Here is a 14,734-nt window from a genome sequence, read left to right as displayed (position 1 = left end):
TAAATCCTCCAGGGAGTCAGAGATGGAAGAAGAGCAACATAAAAAAGAGAAAAGCTGGTGTTAGAGTGTGGAAGAGGACAGACAGACGGAAACAGGGCGACAAACAACCTGAAAACATGAAGACAAAAACAAGACCTGACATTTCATCAGCAGGAAATCTTTAAAAAGTTCATTTTCATTCATTAATTTAAAAAAAACAACACATTTTTATGTAAAATCCAACAGCTCTGTTTCTGGGTTAGGTTGCTTTCTAAGGAGATGAATTAAGAAAAAATGGGCCACCAGTATAAACCAGTGGAGAACACTTAGATGATGGTGTTTGCTGAGTTCTTCACTGAGTAACTGAGTTTGTGTCATAATACAGGTATTTGGAAAAAAAATGAAGTAGGAAGTTCTTGAAAAGTTTCCCACCCTGAAAGTAGCATTTATCACCAGTGTTCCAAACGATGTTTCCGGGATGTGCCGGTCAGCATCAACACTCTTTCACTCTCTGTTTCCATGGCAACGACACCCTGCTGCCCCCACATCTCACAGCCAGCCGACTCACAAGCACGTTTTAGAAACCAGCAAGTCCTGCAGGTCTCATTCCAGTCGCTTGTGCAGATTTAAATTAGGAATCCACTCTTTCAAGTCAGTTACATTCTGCATCTCATGTCATAACTGCTAAAAAAGTTTCACTTTTTAAAAAACAATTTTTTAGGAGTCAAAGGAAAATGACTGACATGTTTGAGGTCTTTAACCTGGTGAGGATGATAATCTACAAATATGGTTTCTGCTCATTACAATGTAACCAAACAGGGAAGTTGGAGGCTGACTCCGCCCACAGCCGAAATGTGAAAATCCAGTCAGAGGGGCGGGGCTTGGGGAACAGGACTGTTATCATTACTGGAGCTGCAGATCATGATGTCAGACTCCTGACATGAAGTGGGACTTAAATGTGTCATTCTCTGAATTTGGTGCACTTTGGGTTCTTAGGTTACTGAAAATTAAAAAAAAAAAAGACTTTTTAAAATTGCGTCAGATGCAGAACTATTTAAATCTCTGAGAACAAATGTTTTCTCTAGAAATTAATTTGTCACCTAGGTTGTTTTAAATTCAACCCCGTAATGCACATGTGTCAAAGTCAAGGCCCGGGGGCCGGATCTGGCCCACCAGGTAATTCTATCCGGCCCTCCAGATCATTTTATTTTATTGTTATTAATGGCCCGATGTTATCTTGCGGATATTTCTAACTTGTTTAATTTGGACAAAATATGTTTTAATGAAGAGTAAAATACTGAATGTTGATCCTGTATTTTTATTATTCATAATTATGTTAAAAAGTTACAATTTTAAAGTTTTAAAAATTGTTTTTCTGCTAGCTTTTTGGACAATTTTACAATTTTCTAAGATTTTTCAGGCTGTTTTGGAGATTAGCTAATGTTTCAGCTACATGTTAGCTGTTTTGGCTAATTTAGACTTTTTTTATTTTTAGGCTATTATAAAGTTTAGCTATTTTTTTAGCAACATGTTAACAGGTTTGGAATCTATCTTTTTTTTATTATTATGTTTTTATATTCTGTTTTTATACTCTGTTTTAGTCTTTGTTTTACTTGCGTTTTACTGTGAAGCACTTTGTGATTTTTATCTTGATTAAGCTAATATTTTAGCTGGCTTTCAGCTTCAGTCTTTTCAGCTATTACCTTCACTGAAGCTGATAGCTGAAATCTCTGAATCAGTATTTTCAGCCATCACCTTCAGCGTTTTTAGCTATCAATTTCATCTCCTTGCATCTTCAGCTATCAGCACTAGCATCTTCAGCGGCCAAATTCAGCTTACAGCATTCACACTAGCATTATCACAGGTAATGCTATAAATCTAGTTCATAATTATATTAAAAAGTTACAGTTTTAGTGTGTTTAATAAATGTTTATCCTGTTCAGCCAGCGACCTGAGGTGTGTTTTGGATTTTGCCCCCTTGTGGGAAAAAAAAAAAACCTAGGGTAGCCAAAACAGCTAACATGTAGCTGAAACATCAGCTAATCTCCAAAACAGCCTGAAAAATCTTAGTAAATGCCAAAAACAGTCCAAAAAACTAGCAGAATGCCAATTTAAAAAACTTTGAAACCGTAACTTTTTAACATAAATATGAATAATATAAAGGCAGGAATAATATTCCAGAATAAATTAACTAAAACTTTAAAAAATGTTCTATATTTTAATCTCCATAAAAATAAGTTAGAAATAAGTGCAACATACCATCGGGACACTAATGACAATAAAATAAAATAATCTGGAGGGCCGGACACAATAACCTGACTTTGACATGTGATTTAGGTGAAGGTAAACAGGCAAATTATCATGTTAGTAGAAATAACTTAAGGTTATTGCCTATTTTTATCAGTTTTGTATAGTGTGAAAAAGTAACTTTGGTTGGTGGGGACGCTCATTTGGCCGACCTCTTCACTTCAGCAGCCCATGACATTTTTCAAAGCATAATTATCAAACTATTTTTGTGTGCTACAATTCAGAGATACGTGGATCTTTCCATTTCTAGTTTTAAAATGCATTTTATGGCTTGATTTATATGAAAGTGGGACACTAAAGTGCACTGATTTCAGAGAATCACCAAAATGATTTCACCTTTAACAAAATTCAACTGTAATACCTCATTTAAACCTGTAGGGGGCAGCACACAGGCGGTTTTTGACAATATTTTCAAGAATTAAACAAATTTACTTTAATTTGTCAAAAATTTGGCAACAGTCAGGACTTTTGAAGCTCCATTTATACAGGTCATCTGCCAAAAAAAAGTGGATTTAGGGTTTGGCTACCCTTTTTTAAGGTTAAAACTGATGGTAAAGTTGGAGTCTGAAATGCAGTCAGTCAGAAAAAATGTAAAAAATCAGGAACTTAAAACAAAAGCATTTCATCTAGAGGAACTTCTGTTTTTCTCTTAAATATTGTCTGTAACCTCATCAGTCAATAGCTGTTCTGCATTCTTGATCTGGGTTTTATTTCCCAGAAAAGTAATGTGGGGGTCGGGGTGAGCCGGCTGGATTGATGTGGACTGATAGTGAGAGATCTGTCTCCTCACAGCTGGTTTCACTAACACAGCGCTCCATCAGCCTCTTCGGGCTCCTCTCTCATCTCAGCTGCCTCTCCATTATTCAAGCGAGGAAGGAGAACCAGAGTGTTAAAACCAGGAGAGGGGCGGTGGAGAGCTTACGTGGTGCTCGGCGTTGAGCCGGGGCAGCGAGGCCGCTCTGCAGTGGCTCTCCAGGCTCGGAAATCTCTCCGAGTCGGAAATAATCTCCACCTGCCTCAGTTCCAGCTGTTCCTGAAGGATGCAGAGAGGGACAATGCAGGCATCGGCGTGTGTCAGGACACATTAGGGAAGTGTGTTAACGGCAGAATGAAATATGGATGCTTTCATACCTGTGCTTCTGAGGAGTACTGCACGTCCTCAGACTGGCCTCTCTGCAGCCTCCTCCGAGCTCTGGGCCTCTGTGAGGTCTGAGAAACATCTCCAGACTGGGAGTGCTTTATGGTATTCCTCTGGTTCAGGCTTTGATTCAAAAGACAAAATATGATTGGATTTAGGGGCTTCTTAAATGATCAGGTTTGGTTTCTCATCTGAAGTCAGACTAGTCCCAATACTGCTTTTTCTTTAATATTTAATGTCAAACATGTGTATATGAAGACTTGTAGACTTGCATCCTGGTGTGATTGATCAGATACACCCTGAACTCATCAACATGAGTCTTTAGATCAGGGGTCTGCAACCTGCAGCTCCAGATCCACATGTGGCTCTGGAGCTGCAGCTTGCAGACCCCTGCTTTAGACCACAGAGGAACATCAACTTTTTGTCCTGGAAGTCAAGATTTGTTCATTTGCTTCATATCTGGATGAAACTCTGCTTTTGACCAAAGCTTAAGCCGTTCTCTCTATTTTATTCACTTACATTGCGTCTCTGCTGGTCGTCATGTTGGCGGTGGTGCTGACAGTGGTGGGCGGGGCCTCGGCTTTGGTTTCTGGCTCAGGCTGAGGTGGGAGGGGCTGCTTGGGGCTGGGCATCGGGGGCTCTGAGGCATGGATGTGAGTGAAGGGCAGCACAGGACGGAACAGGGCGCCCAGTTTATTCTGCAACCCAAAGGGACAGCTGGTAAACTCACCTGACTTTGTTATGAATTCACACTGTGTTGGTGACTGAAATATGCTCATTAGGCTCAGATAAATCAATCAATTTGGTTTTTGATTTATTTGAGATGAAATTTAATTAATTGATTGGATCGTTTGTTCAGACACAAATATTTGAAATATTAAACCAAGTAAAAACTTATTTAATTTTGAAATATTATAACAAGTATTTAAAAACACGTTTGATCTTAGATTTAAAACATGCAGATTAAACAACACAAAAAGATGCAGAACTGTTTAAAATCAAATCAGTCTGTTGAGCTTTTACAATTATTTAAACCTAAAACCCATAAGGTTAAATGTGGCTCCCGGTCATCACAACCTAAAAAAGAATTCAGTTTCTGGAATTTCTTTGACACATTTTGGGAGTATTTATGGAAATGTTCTCAAACTGAGGATTAGATTCACCACAAAGCTTTTCAGTGCAAACCAGTCTAGTATTTCCACATTAAACTGGATTATCCATGTATTTATCGTTGACAGTATATGACATCTGGACAGAGTGATCCCTTCCCTATCACGTTTCGAACAGGAAGTATCCGCTGGTTCCAAGAAACCAAAAGAAAATAAATAAACAGTTATTATTCTGTCATTATATTTGTCAAAATAACCATTTTTGGTCTGATTATTTTTTTTTTACATCATGTTTTATTTTTTGAAATGTAAGTTATTCAAGTAACAAGCTGGCCAATCAGATGCCTCAATAAAATTATGATGGCCACGTTAAATGTTTGATTGACAGCTTCTGCCCACTTTCAAATGGTAGGCTTTCCAACAAGCTCACTCCTGATTTGTGAGAGCGGTTGCCATAGAAACGATGACTTAGGCCGAGTCGGACCAATCACTGCTTACAGGTGACTTTTAGATCCAACAAGGTAGAGTTTGAATAACAAAAGAAAAATGGCGACTGAACTGACTTCATTTTGGTTGGAGCCAGAAGTCAGCCATTTTTAAATGGGTGACATCACACTCACTTTATCCATTTCTCTTATACAATCAGTTTTCTTGATTGATTTCTTACAAACTTGGTGGACTATGTGTCCAAAAACTTTTTTTTTTCTGCTGAAACATTGTAAGTCATTTTCAGTGGAATTAAAGGGAAAAACCTGGATAAGCAACCCCATACCATGATCCTCTCTCCTCCCATAGGGTTAAAAATAGGGAAAAAGAACGAGTGCTATGATAAAATGAGTCTCTGTCATCGTTAAATCAGTAATCTCACATCTACACAGCTGTAAAAGTTGACTGTCATGTTAAAATTGATGGCTTAATTTCTCAGATTTGTTTCAGGTACTTTTTTACAGAGATGTAACACTTCACAGATGGTGAAGTTGGGCTGTGAATCATGCCTGGCCAACTGGCCTCCAGAAGGACCAGCTGGAGAAGCCGAAGCAGCTCTTTCCTCAGACCTTCAGTCCACGTCAGAGATGGGGTACCCTGCACATTTCAAGTTACTGCTGCACTTTCTTGAGCTTCTCTTGTAGTCAAGCCTTTTAGTTTAGTTAAAACCTTGAAGCCTGGTTTTGTTTTATCACCTTAATTTTCATTTCACACAGCTAAACTTCCTCCACAGGAGCTTCACAATACGTTTGAGTGTGTACTGAGCGGCTCCTCCTGATCCTCTGGGCCTACACTTCTGAGATGTAACATCTGTGAGGGCTCTTCTATGATCTTCTGTTCCCGTGGCAACAAAACAGCCACTCAGGAATCCTTATAATTACAATGTAAGTGGTAGTAGATAATAGGTTATATTGATAACTCTTATTCAAAAATAATTCAGCCAGTGTCATGAGAATGATCCTTAATTGCTAGAGCAGAGACTACGATGGATATTATGTGGGGGAATAGATTCTGTTGGGTCTGAGATTTATCTTTAAGGGGACAAAGGCCACCAGCTCACCTAAATGATAGACCTGAAATGTCTTTTTTTGATCGATTTTCATCATGATGGCTAAAAGGTAAAAGTTTATCACTCTCAACTATAACTTCAACATCTGGTTTTCAACTTTTTTCTCTTAATCAGGATGATTACACACTCACTGACTGATCATATCCAGAGATCCTGCTAGTGTTGGGGTATCCTATTTCAAATACTGAGAGGTAACAACAATATAATTATCTTTTGCTGCATTTTATACACTTTACATCACAGCAACGTTGCATTTTCCTCATGACTTCGACACTTGTTTCACCTGAGGCGCCCCTGTGGGGTTCTGCTGCTGGAGTTTCTTGGCCCGGTTCTGCTTGTAGTAGTCAAAGATCATGTGAGCTGCATACACTTTCCCCACCGTCAGTTCATTATCTGCAGAGAAGAGGAGGGGAGGAACAGTTCCTTCATGCAGACACAAGATGGAGCCAGCGGAGCAACAATGAACAACATCAGCTACAAGATACAAATGAATACTAGAGCTGGAAAAGTGGAAGGTGGTTGTTGTTTTTGGACAAGGAGGGAGTTGAGCCTATTTCAGCAGTTATTTCAAATATATGGAGCATTTTTTAAATGTTGGTAAAGCACTGTTCTGCAGCTGTAAAGCATTTTAAAAAGCTTTTAGTAAAGCATGCCTAAGCATTAAAGACCCACTTGTACGAAAATCATGTTTTTGCCGTTTTTAACATTTTTTTTTATGTTCTTGTCGCATTTTTTCGAGGATTTATGAGGAAAATTAAGATTAAAGAATAACATTGCATTTCTAAGTATTTACTACTTCAAGTCAATGTGAATCAGGAGCAGATGCAAAGATGCCTTTTTGTCTCCCTTGGATAGAGCCAATATTGCTCACCATTTTTGTTGCACCAGTAATGTTAGGTTGGGGATGTGAGGGCCTGTAAACAGAGAACTCTCAGCAACAGGAGGGTATGGATGGGAGGTGTTCCTCCGCCACGACAGTTTTGCCTACCACTCAAGTGGTGAATTTCGTAAATAACTCCTGCTGCTCTGCAGAAACTATGTCTTAGAGTACTACACAGACTTTCGTTTTTGGCTAAAAACAACATCATCATAACGAAAAAATCTCCTGCAGAAATGCGTTTGATTGCAGAATTGCAGAAGGTGGTTGCTTTAATTGCATAACTGTATAGCTTTTAGCAGAATAAAATTTAATTTATTAAAAGGAAAAAGTTGAATAAATGGCTGATGCTTATTTGCATACACTTTTAAGCTATAAGTATAAAGGAGGAGATGTAAGATGAAATGAACTCAGTAAGTGCCAAATTACCCAAAACAGCTTGGATATTGCCAAGATATTAGCTAAATTATCTTGAAAAACCTTGGAAGATGCCAATGTAGCTAAAAACATTCAGCATATTGCTAAAATAGCAAAACTCCAAATTACCTGCAAAAGTAGCCAAAACAGCTAGCATATTGCTGATATGTTAGCTAGCTAAAAGCCAAATTAGCTTAAAAACATTGGTAGATGCCAATTTAGCCAAAAAAGCTGACATGTTGCTAAAACATTAGCTTAATTCGAAATTAGCCCCCCTAAAAAATAAACTAATTTGATGCCAATTTAGCTAAAAACAGCTAGCATATTGCTAAACCATTAGCCAACAACTAATAAGTAATTAATTGCTTGACTGCACGACATTTAGCAGAATAAGCTGAAATGTATTAAAAGGAAAAAGTTTGAATAAATTGCTGATGCTTATTTGCATACATCTTTAAGCTATACGTATAAAGCTGGAGAAGTAAGCTGAAAAAGAGAAATGCCAAATAAACCAAAACAGCTAAGATATTGCTAAAATATTAGCTAAAGGCTAAATTAGCTTGAAAAACCTTGGTAAACGCCATTTTAGCCGTCTAGGACATTGCTAAAATATTAGTAAAACTTCTAATATGCCTCAGTAGATGCCGAATTAGCCAAAACAGCTAGCATGCAACTGATATGTTAGATAAAAGCCAAATTAGCATGAAATGAAATGAATTTCTCTGTCTGTTTTCCATTGTTTTCTGCTGGAGTGGGATGTTTTTCTGTCTTTTCTTTTTTTTCTCACTCCTATCTTTATTTGCAGAGCCGTGCCTGAATTGTCTGGAGCATCTGATTAGACGAGGACCTCCAGCTCAGCATTCAAAAACGGCCACGTCATTTGTCCACAGCAGCAAAAATTTTACTTTGCTGTCATTAGAGGCTTTGATTCTTGTATTTTCGGTTGTTTTTGCGCAGTTTGAATTTTTCTGTAAATATGTCCCAGCTTGTTTTGAGCCTGGGTTTGTTAGAGAGAGTTTTTGAGTGGTTGGGATGTTTAAATTGTGTTTTTCCACCTTTATTTTACATAGTTTTACAGACACCTAGACAGGAGTAACGTAAATGGGGGCTCGTCCAGGATTAATTGTGATATGGCTTTGGGGGTTTGCCTATTTGTTTGTTGGGCTTTTTTGTGTAGTTTGGTTCACTGATTTATTGTGAGAGTAACTGATAATGGCTTGTTGGTCTTGTTTGGAGAAATTAGACAAGTGCACAGAAGATGAATGACTAACAGTTGCAGACAGAGGGCCCCTGGAGGCTAACACTCTGCAAACACTGGTGTAGCTTACATTTATGCGGCGTCACCAGCAAGTTGGCAGTTTTCGGAGACAGGTTTGGCCAAACTTTGTTTATCTCCCTGCGCAGGTCAGCATCACAAAGACTCTGTGCCAGGACCCCTGAGGACAGACCCACAAACATGTCACGGCGCATCTGCACCACAGCCATCCCTGCCACTCACGCTGGCCTCTCAGCCCCCCGATGAGGCCCTTACCAGATGCAAGTTTGATCTCCAGGGCGGTGCGGATCAGAGCCATCAGCGTGGAAGTGAAATGAACAGTGTTGTCGTCCGCAATCGGCATGTTCATCTTTACCAGTCGCTGAAGAAAAGAGAGGATTTCAAAAAATATAAAGATAATGACAGAAATAGTATTTTAATAAGAAAACAGTGATAGCTTTTAAACTGTTTTACAAAAAAAAAACTTCCATCAGAGAACCACTAACCAGCAAACACTTCTATCTCCCTCCAAGAACAAAATCTGACTTTGTTTGGCTAAGTCAGACGTTTTCTGCCAGAAGAATAAAGCGATCACAGTAAAGGTGGTTTCTTGTTTGAGAGTTTTGTTGCACCTGCTCTGTTTCCTGTCTCCTCACTTTAAAAATGGCCACATCAAACAAAAGTCCAAACAAAGAAGTACATTTGAATAAATCAACTGTTTTCTCCATCTGGCGTTAGTTGCTGCTTCTGTTGCTATGACACCGCTGTCATAGCAACGCTGCAGTGTCACAGTTTCCTACACCCACTTTCTCCTGTTTGGGCCTGCAGGGGTCTGGGGGCGGAGTGAAATCTGGACGGTTTAAAGTTCATCACAGAGAGAACCAAAAAAGATGAGGAAAGAGAAAGAGCAGGCGATGGTGCAAACACCACCCAGCTCCAAAGCCTCCCGCCTGGTTCAGGGTAGATCATCAGCCCCCGTTCTCTTTATTTTGGTTTCTTTTCTTTTAACTTGTCCTGTCTAACAGCTGAGCAAACAGATACGAGGTGAGATCCTCTTGTGTTCTACTGTCACAACAGGGGTTTATTGAGTACAAACCCCTGCTGTATTTTATGCTAAACTTTATTCATATTGATTATGTTTATATCCATGTTTTTTGTTGGGTCTGTAAATATTCAGTTCCTGTTTCTGTAAAATAGTCTGCAATTAGACATAAAACTACTGAAAGTGTTGTTTTCCTGATCTGCTGTAACACAAACAGATCAGGAGAAGGAATAAAACTTCCCCATATTATTATATGTTTTTATTTTTTTTAAAGTGTTCCCAGTAGTGTTTTAATTATGATTATAAAATTTCTATCCCACAACCTAAGTGTCTTAAAAAGTCTAATTGACAGCAATTTAAAAGGAGAGATGCAAAAACAAAATGATTCTTACTATATTTGTTCTTTTTCATAAGAAAAATGCAACACATACATGTTAAAAACTCCAAAAACATGATTTTCATCAAAGAAGAACCACACTTTGAAACTATGTTTGGCTCTTTTGTTTCAGAAAACTGGATCAGTCATTCCACGTCTAAAGAAGGAAACCAGAACTATCTGCTTCTTCATGCAAAGCATGACAACAAAAGAGTCTCGACATCTCATTGTCTGCAGAAGCATTGAAGCAGCACTTTCACTGTCGGCTCCTGAACATTATTTTTTGAGAAAGTGTGCAAAGATGTTCCAGAGGGAGAAAAAAAGAATTTATATGAATTTAAAAAAGAAAAAGCTTATGAAACCACCCTGAGTTCTACTTTGGTTATTTTTTGACAGGAACAATTTTTTTTCCTTCATCTTTTTAATGAAAAGTGACGACTGTCTGACAGCTCTGATGAGAAATTCCTGCACACGCCTGTTTGAATTCAGAGCACAGCTGCAGGTCAAACGCACAACTGATGCTCGGCGGTTTCTTCAAGTGGATGTGAAACGGATTTAAAAAAAAAAAAAGATTCACATTCTGCCTGCAGCGTCATTACACAGATGATGAGGAGGTGAGATGTGAAGCACACAGAAAGAGTTTGTACCTGGACTTGAGATCACAACATGGAAACGTCTGCAGATATGAAGCTATAAGCTCCCCTTCAACAAGTTCAAACTCAGGAGAGCGACGCCTGCAGAGGAAGACTTTACATCATCCTCCTCCTCACAAACACAGCAGGAGAACAGCGAAGGGAAGGACACAAACCCCCAGAAAGAATGGAGATCGTTCAAAGGAGACAGAAGGTTACCCTCAAGAAAAATCATAAAATCGGGGACAGATATCAGAGTCTTCATTAGAAAGGCCGGCAGGTTTAGGAGGAGGAGATCAAAAACATCAGGGACGGAAAGACAGAAAAAAAGGACAACGTCCTCGCCCTTAAATGCCCCGCTGCTCAGTCTTTGTTCCTGTCTTTCCTCGCCGCTCACAACAGCAGCAGTTATATTTGGAGATGCGGCCACGTCAGACTCAGGCATCTTTAACCGGGGCGAGGGCAGGGCCGCCTTAACTCTGATTCACTGCGACAGCTGAGCACACACTGGAACCACTCACATTAAGGCGGCATGTTAAAAGGTAAGCAGCTGCCACAGGAGCTACCTGAGGATTGTTCCGACACAAATCTGACTCCTTCAAGAAACCGTCGTTCCAGGAGTCACGAAAGCGACGCTCCGGCAGTCCATCAAAGCCAGGCTGACGAGGAGACATGGAGGCTTTGGGGAATGTCTCCTCTCACCAGCCAGAGAGCTCAAAAATAACAAATTTGGGTTTTGTTTTTCCCAGACATGAAGAGGAATACAATTCTTCCCTTAAAACTGTTTCTACATCCTGACATTGCAGCTTATTTGCTGCTGCCTCTCAAACTGTGTTAGGAAGATTACAACAAAACCAACATTTCTACTTTTTTAAATAGAAAAAAAATATTATTTTCACAAGTTTTTTCTCTATTGGTTTAAATTCTGAACACTTAGAGTCAAGAATGGCAGAAACATAAATGTTATCACGGCACCTCCTCCCTTGTTCTGAGTGCGTGCAGAGGGCGGTCATGTGACTGGCCTTTCCCTGCCGCTGCACCAGCATCCACAGCCTGGTTCTTTCAGCCATAACACAGGTGGGCGATGAAGTCTATTTACTTTATTCACCTGAATATTCTTTGATGTAAAGTTATTAACCTTAGATATTTGGTCTTATCATATATGATACATTTCTAAGACTCTAATCTTATTAGAATGATCAAAGCTGTCCTTTAAAACTCAAATTATATCCACATGTTGTGCCCTGTAGTTCATCATCATTCCACTAGGGGCAGTAGAAGGCCTTTTCCTGCTCATTTAAAAATGTCTACTTTATCACTCAAACATTTTGTAAAGATTTACGTGTTTTTATATATTGTTTCATGAAGATATTATTCTTGGATGTCTAAGTCATGGGGAATTTAACAAAATGAAAAGGTATATAGTTAATTAACTTTCAATTATGGCTAAATATTACATTTACAAGTGTAAATATGCTAACAAAAAATAATGCTTAATGTTTTTTTCATAAAGAAATAATACTCTACATCACTTGTGTCAAAGTAAAGGCCCGGGAGCTGGATCTGGCCCTCTGGGAAATTACATCCGACCCTAGATCATTTTATTTTATTGTTATAATGGAACGATGTTATCCTACGCTTATTTCAAACTTGTGTAATTTTGACAAAATATTATTTTTACGAAGGGTAAATGTTGAAAGTTATTTAAGGTTTACGTTGAGTTATTCTAGATTAATATTTCTTCCTGTTATTATTCATAGTTATGTTAAAAGTTTAGTTTTTAAAGTTTTAAAACAGTCGTTTTAAAGTGTTCAATAATTGTTTATAGTGTTTGGGCCATGACATTAGGTGTGTTTTGGATTTTGGCCCCCTCTGTGAATTAGTTCGACTTTCCTATTGTAAAGTATTGAATCCTGCACTAACGAAAAAAAGTTAAGACTTGTAAATGAATTCAGGATCAAATATGTCTGACAGTGGATAAAAAAGGAGCTTTTTTCCTGAAAACACAATATTTTGACTACTTAAACATCAACATTGTTGTGAGCAAAAAAACTTAAATCATCCAACGCTTTATAATTGATACTATCTATATCTTATTAAAATAAAAACATTGTATTTTTTTATTTTATTTTAGCAAAAGGTTTTAAAAAAATCCTAATTCTGGATTTTCAGTCAACTATTTGATGCTGTAGGCTCCACAGGGTTAAAGTCTAAAACATACAGAATAAGGAGACGGGTTCTGCTGCTAGAGCCTCATCCCAGTGAGGACTCTTCTGTCAGGAATCCTGACAGATTTCAGCCGCTGTGGTTCACTGACTTACTCTGTAAATGAGTTTAAAGCAGAGGGAACTTTGTTCTCTTCCTTCACTAAACTCCTGCTTTAAAAACAAAAAAGAAATAAATGATCTCCTAAACTCTGTAGAGCTGAGGAATTGTGTTCCACATAAAAAGAAGTCCTGCTGGATTGTGTGGCGCATTGAAGGAACAGGACAGATCTTCACGGATACACAGACATATGTCACAACAGCAGAACTTCCAGCTGCCTCACCAAGACAGAAGCCTGAAGATGTTTGGAGGATGAAGGAGAAGAACGTTTAAACCAAAGACTTCTACCTTAAAGGCCACTCGGGGAGGGCATTTCTTTCCCAAACCCAGCGGAGGGCACATGTCGCGAAGCATCTCGTACATATCGCGGTAAGTCACGCGTCCACTTCCAGGGGGGAAGGATGGAGGGAGGGAAGGGGTGAGGGGGTCACAGTACAACACGAAATGGAAAAAAAAGAAATAAGAGAAAAAAGAAACAAGAGAAAAAACACAGAAATCTTTGTTATTAAGATTTCTGGTTTGATCTGGAATGGATCCAGAGGATTCCCTGTGCAACGATGGTGGGAAGGAAAGACAGTTCAAAGGAAAAAAAGAGTTTGTTCTAAAAGGAATACCCAACCAGAAATTAATCTTCTCAGCTGAGCTTTATACCCGCAGCTTCAAAGTATTTGTGTTCAGGATTTTTTCCGTGACACTGCTCACAACAAAGGATCTTCAAGTCTTTTCTCTGCACTGCTGAGACTGGATTTCTGCTGCTGAGGTACTTTGGGAAGTTTCCTGGAACTTGATCCTCTCAGCTGAATTTCAGTGGAGTATTCCTTTAAGACAGCCTCTCGGTTTGGATGCAGACACATCAGCAGCATCCAAAAGGAAACACAGCAGGTGAACATCTCTGATGCCTCTGGCTGAAGGTTGTGTGTCGGCTGGTTAGTGAAGAACTGATGGACGTTTGGTCGTTCAGTCCAAAGCTATCACGGTCCCTTTCAAAACTAAGACTGTGTGGCTGTGCAAACCTTATAGGCCACCCTGTTGGGGCACTTCTTGCCCAGGCCCAGGGGAGGTGAGATAAAACGCAATAATTTGTACATATCCCGATAGCAAATCCTCCCGCTGAAAAAGATGAGACACGTTGGAGAGGTTAGATCAGCCACTGCATCATCTGGAAGAACAAACTCACAAGAGGAAGCAATGCTGGTGATGTTCTACTGGATTTCTGCAGTATTCATATAGAACACTCAATCATTTGAATAGATGGAATGTCATTCCAAATATGCTTAAGGCATTGACTGCATAAGAGAACTGGATTAAGTAACCCCTCCCCCTGGTACTCAGAACAGGAAGTACCAGCTGGTTCCAAGAAGCTAGAATCCTTCTATGAAGAAACAAAAAGCAATTACTCTGTCATTCTATTTATCAGAATAAACATTCTTGATTTGATACCTTTTTTCTTATATATATATATATATATATATATATATACACGTGTATATAGAGGGGTATTCAAGTTAAAAACTGACCAGATACCTTAAATGGGCCATACTGTGAAAATTCTACTTTTTTTTAGGTTTTAAATGCAGTTTACTGTTCATTCCTCTCTATAAAGAATCCCAAAGCAGTATTTTGATCTGGTTATTTTAGAGCGGCTCTTTAGGAGAACTGGCTTGTCTATTCATGAAGAAATGTACAAAACACACATCACACAGTACAAGGACTTGGTCTCCC

General features: G+C 38.9%; 1 protein-coding gene and 1 long non-coding RNA gene across 18 annotated transcripts in view; one reads left to right on the top strand and one right to left on the bottom strand.

Moving 5' to 3' along the window:
- Window positions 1-14,734, bottom strand: part of cacna1bb (calcium channel, voltage-dependent, N type, alpha 1B subunit, b) — a 212,020-nt gene that overhangs the window by 13,340 nt on the left and 183,946 nt on the right. For 11 of the 16 annotated variants that reach the window (XM_024298888.2, XM_036214639.1, XM_036214641.1 and 8 more), the window contains 7 exons: window positions 14,026-14,122; window positions 8,914-9,019; window positions 8,711-8,818; window positions 6,372-6,481; window positions 3,944-4,122; window positions 3,418-3,547; window positions 3,209-3,319 (listed from right to left, as the gene is read on the bottom strand). In XM_024298888.2, the coding sequence (XP_024154656.1) occupies window positions 3,209-3,319; window positions 3,418-3,547; window positions 3,944-4,122; window positions 6,372-6,481; window positions 8,711-8,818; window positions 8,914-9,019; window positions 14,026-14,122 (841 nt within the window). Of the gene's footprint in view, window positions 1-3,208; window positions 3,320-3,417; window positions 3,548-3,943; window positions 4,123-6,371; window positions 6,482-8,710; window positions 8,819-8,913; window positions 9,020-13,300; window positions 13,398-14,025; window positions 14,123-14,734 lie in introns of all 16 variants that reach the window. The other 5 variants (XM_036214634.1, XM_036214638.1, XM_024298897.2 and 2 more) reach the window with 1 other exon arrangement.
- On the top strand, window positions 5,912-10,625 carry LOC112162905. 2 transcript variants are annotated; one of them, XR_002922184.2, is made up of 4 exons: window positions 5,912-6,137; window positions 6,203-6,279; window positions 8,787-9,681; window positions 10,189-10,625. It is a non-coding gene; the product is annotated as an uncharacterized LOC112162905 (long non-coding RNA). The 2 variants fall into 2 exon arrangements; XR_002922183.2 differs by lacking the exon at window positions 6,203-6,279.

Source organism: Oryzias melastigma, linkage group LG12 (genome assembly GCF_002922805.2).
Source record: "Oryzias melastigma strain HK-1 linkage group LG12, ASM292280v2, whole genome shotgun sequence".
In the NCBI taxonomy this organism is placed as follows: Eukaryota; Metazoa; Chordata; class Actinopteri; order Beloniformes; family Adrianichthyidae; genus Oryzias; species Oryzias melastigma.
The sequence above is the reverse complement of the archived record's forward strand: the minus strand, read 5'-3'. Positions and strand labels throughout refer to the sequence as shown.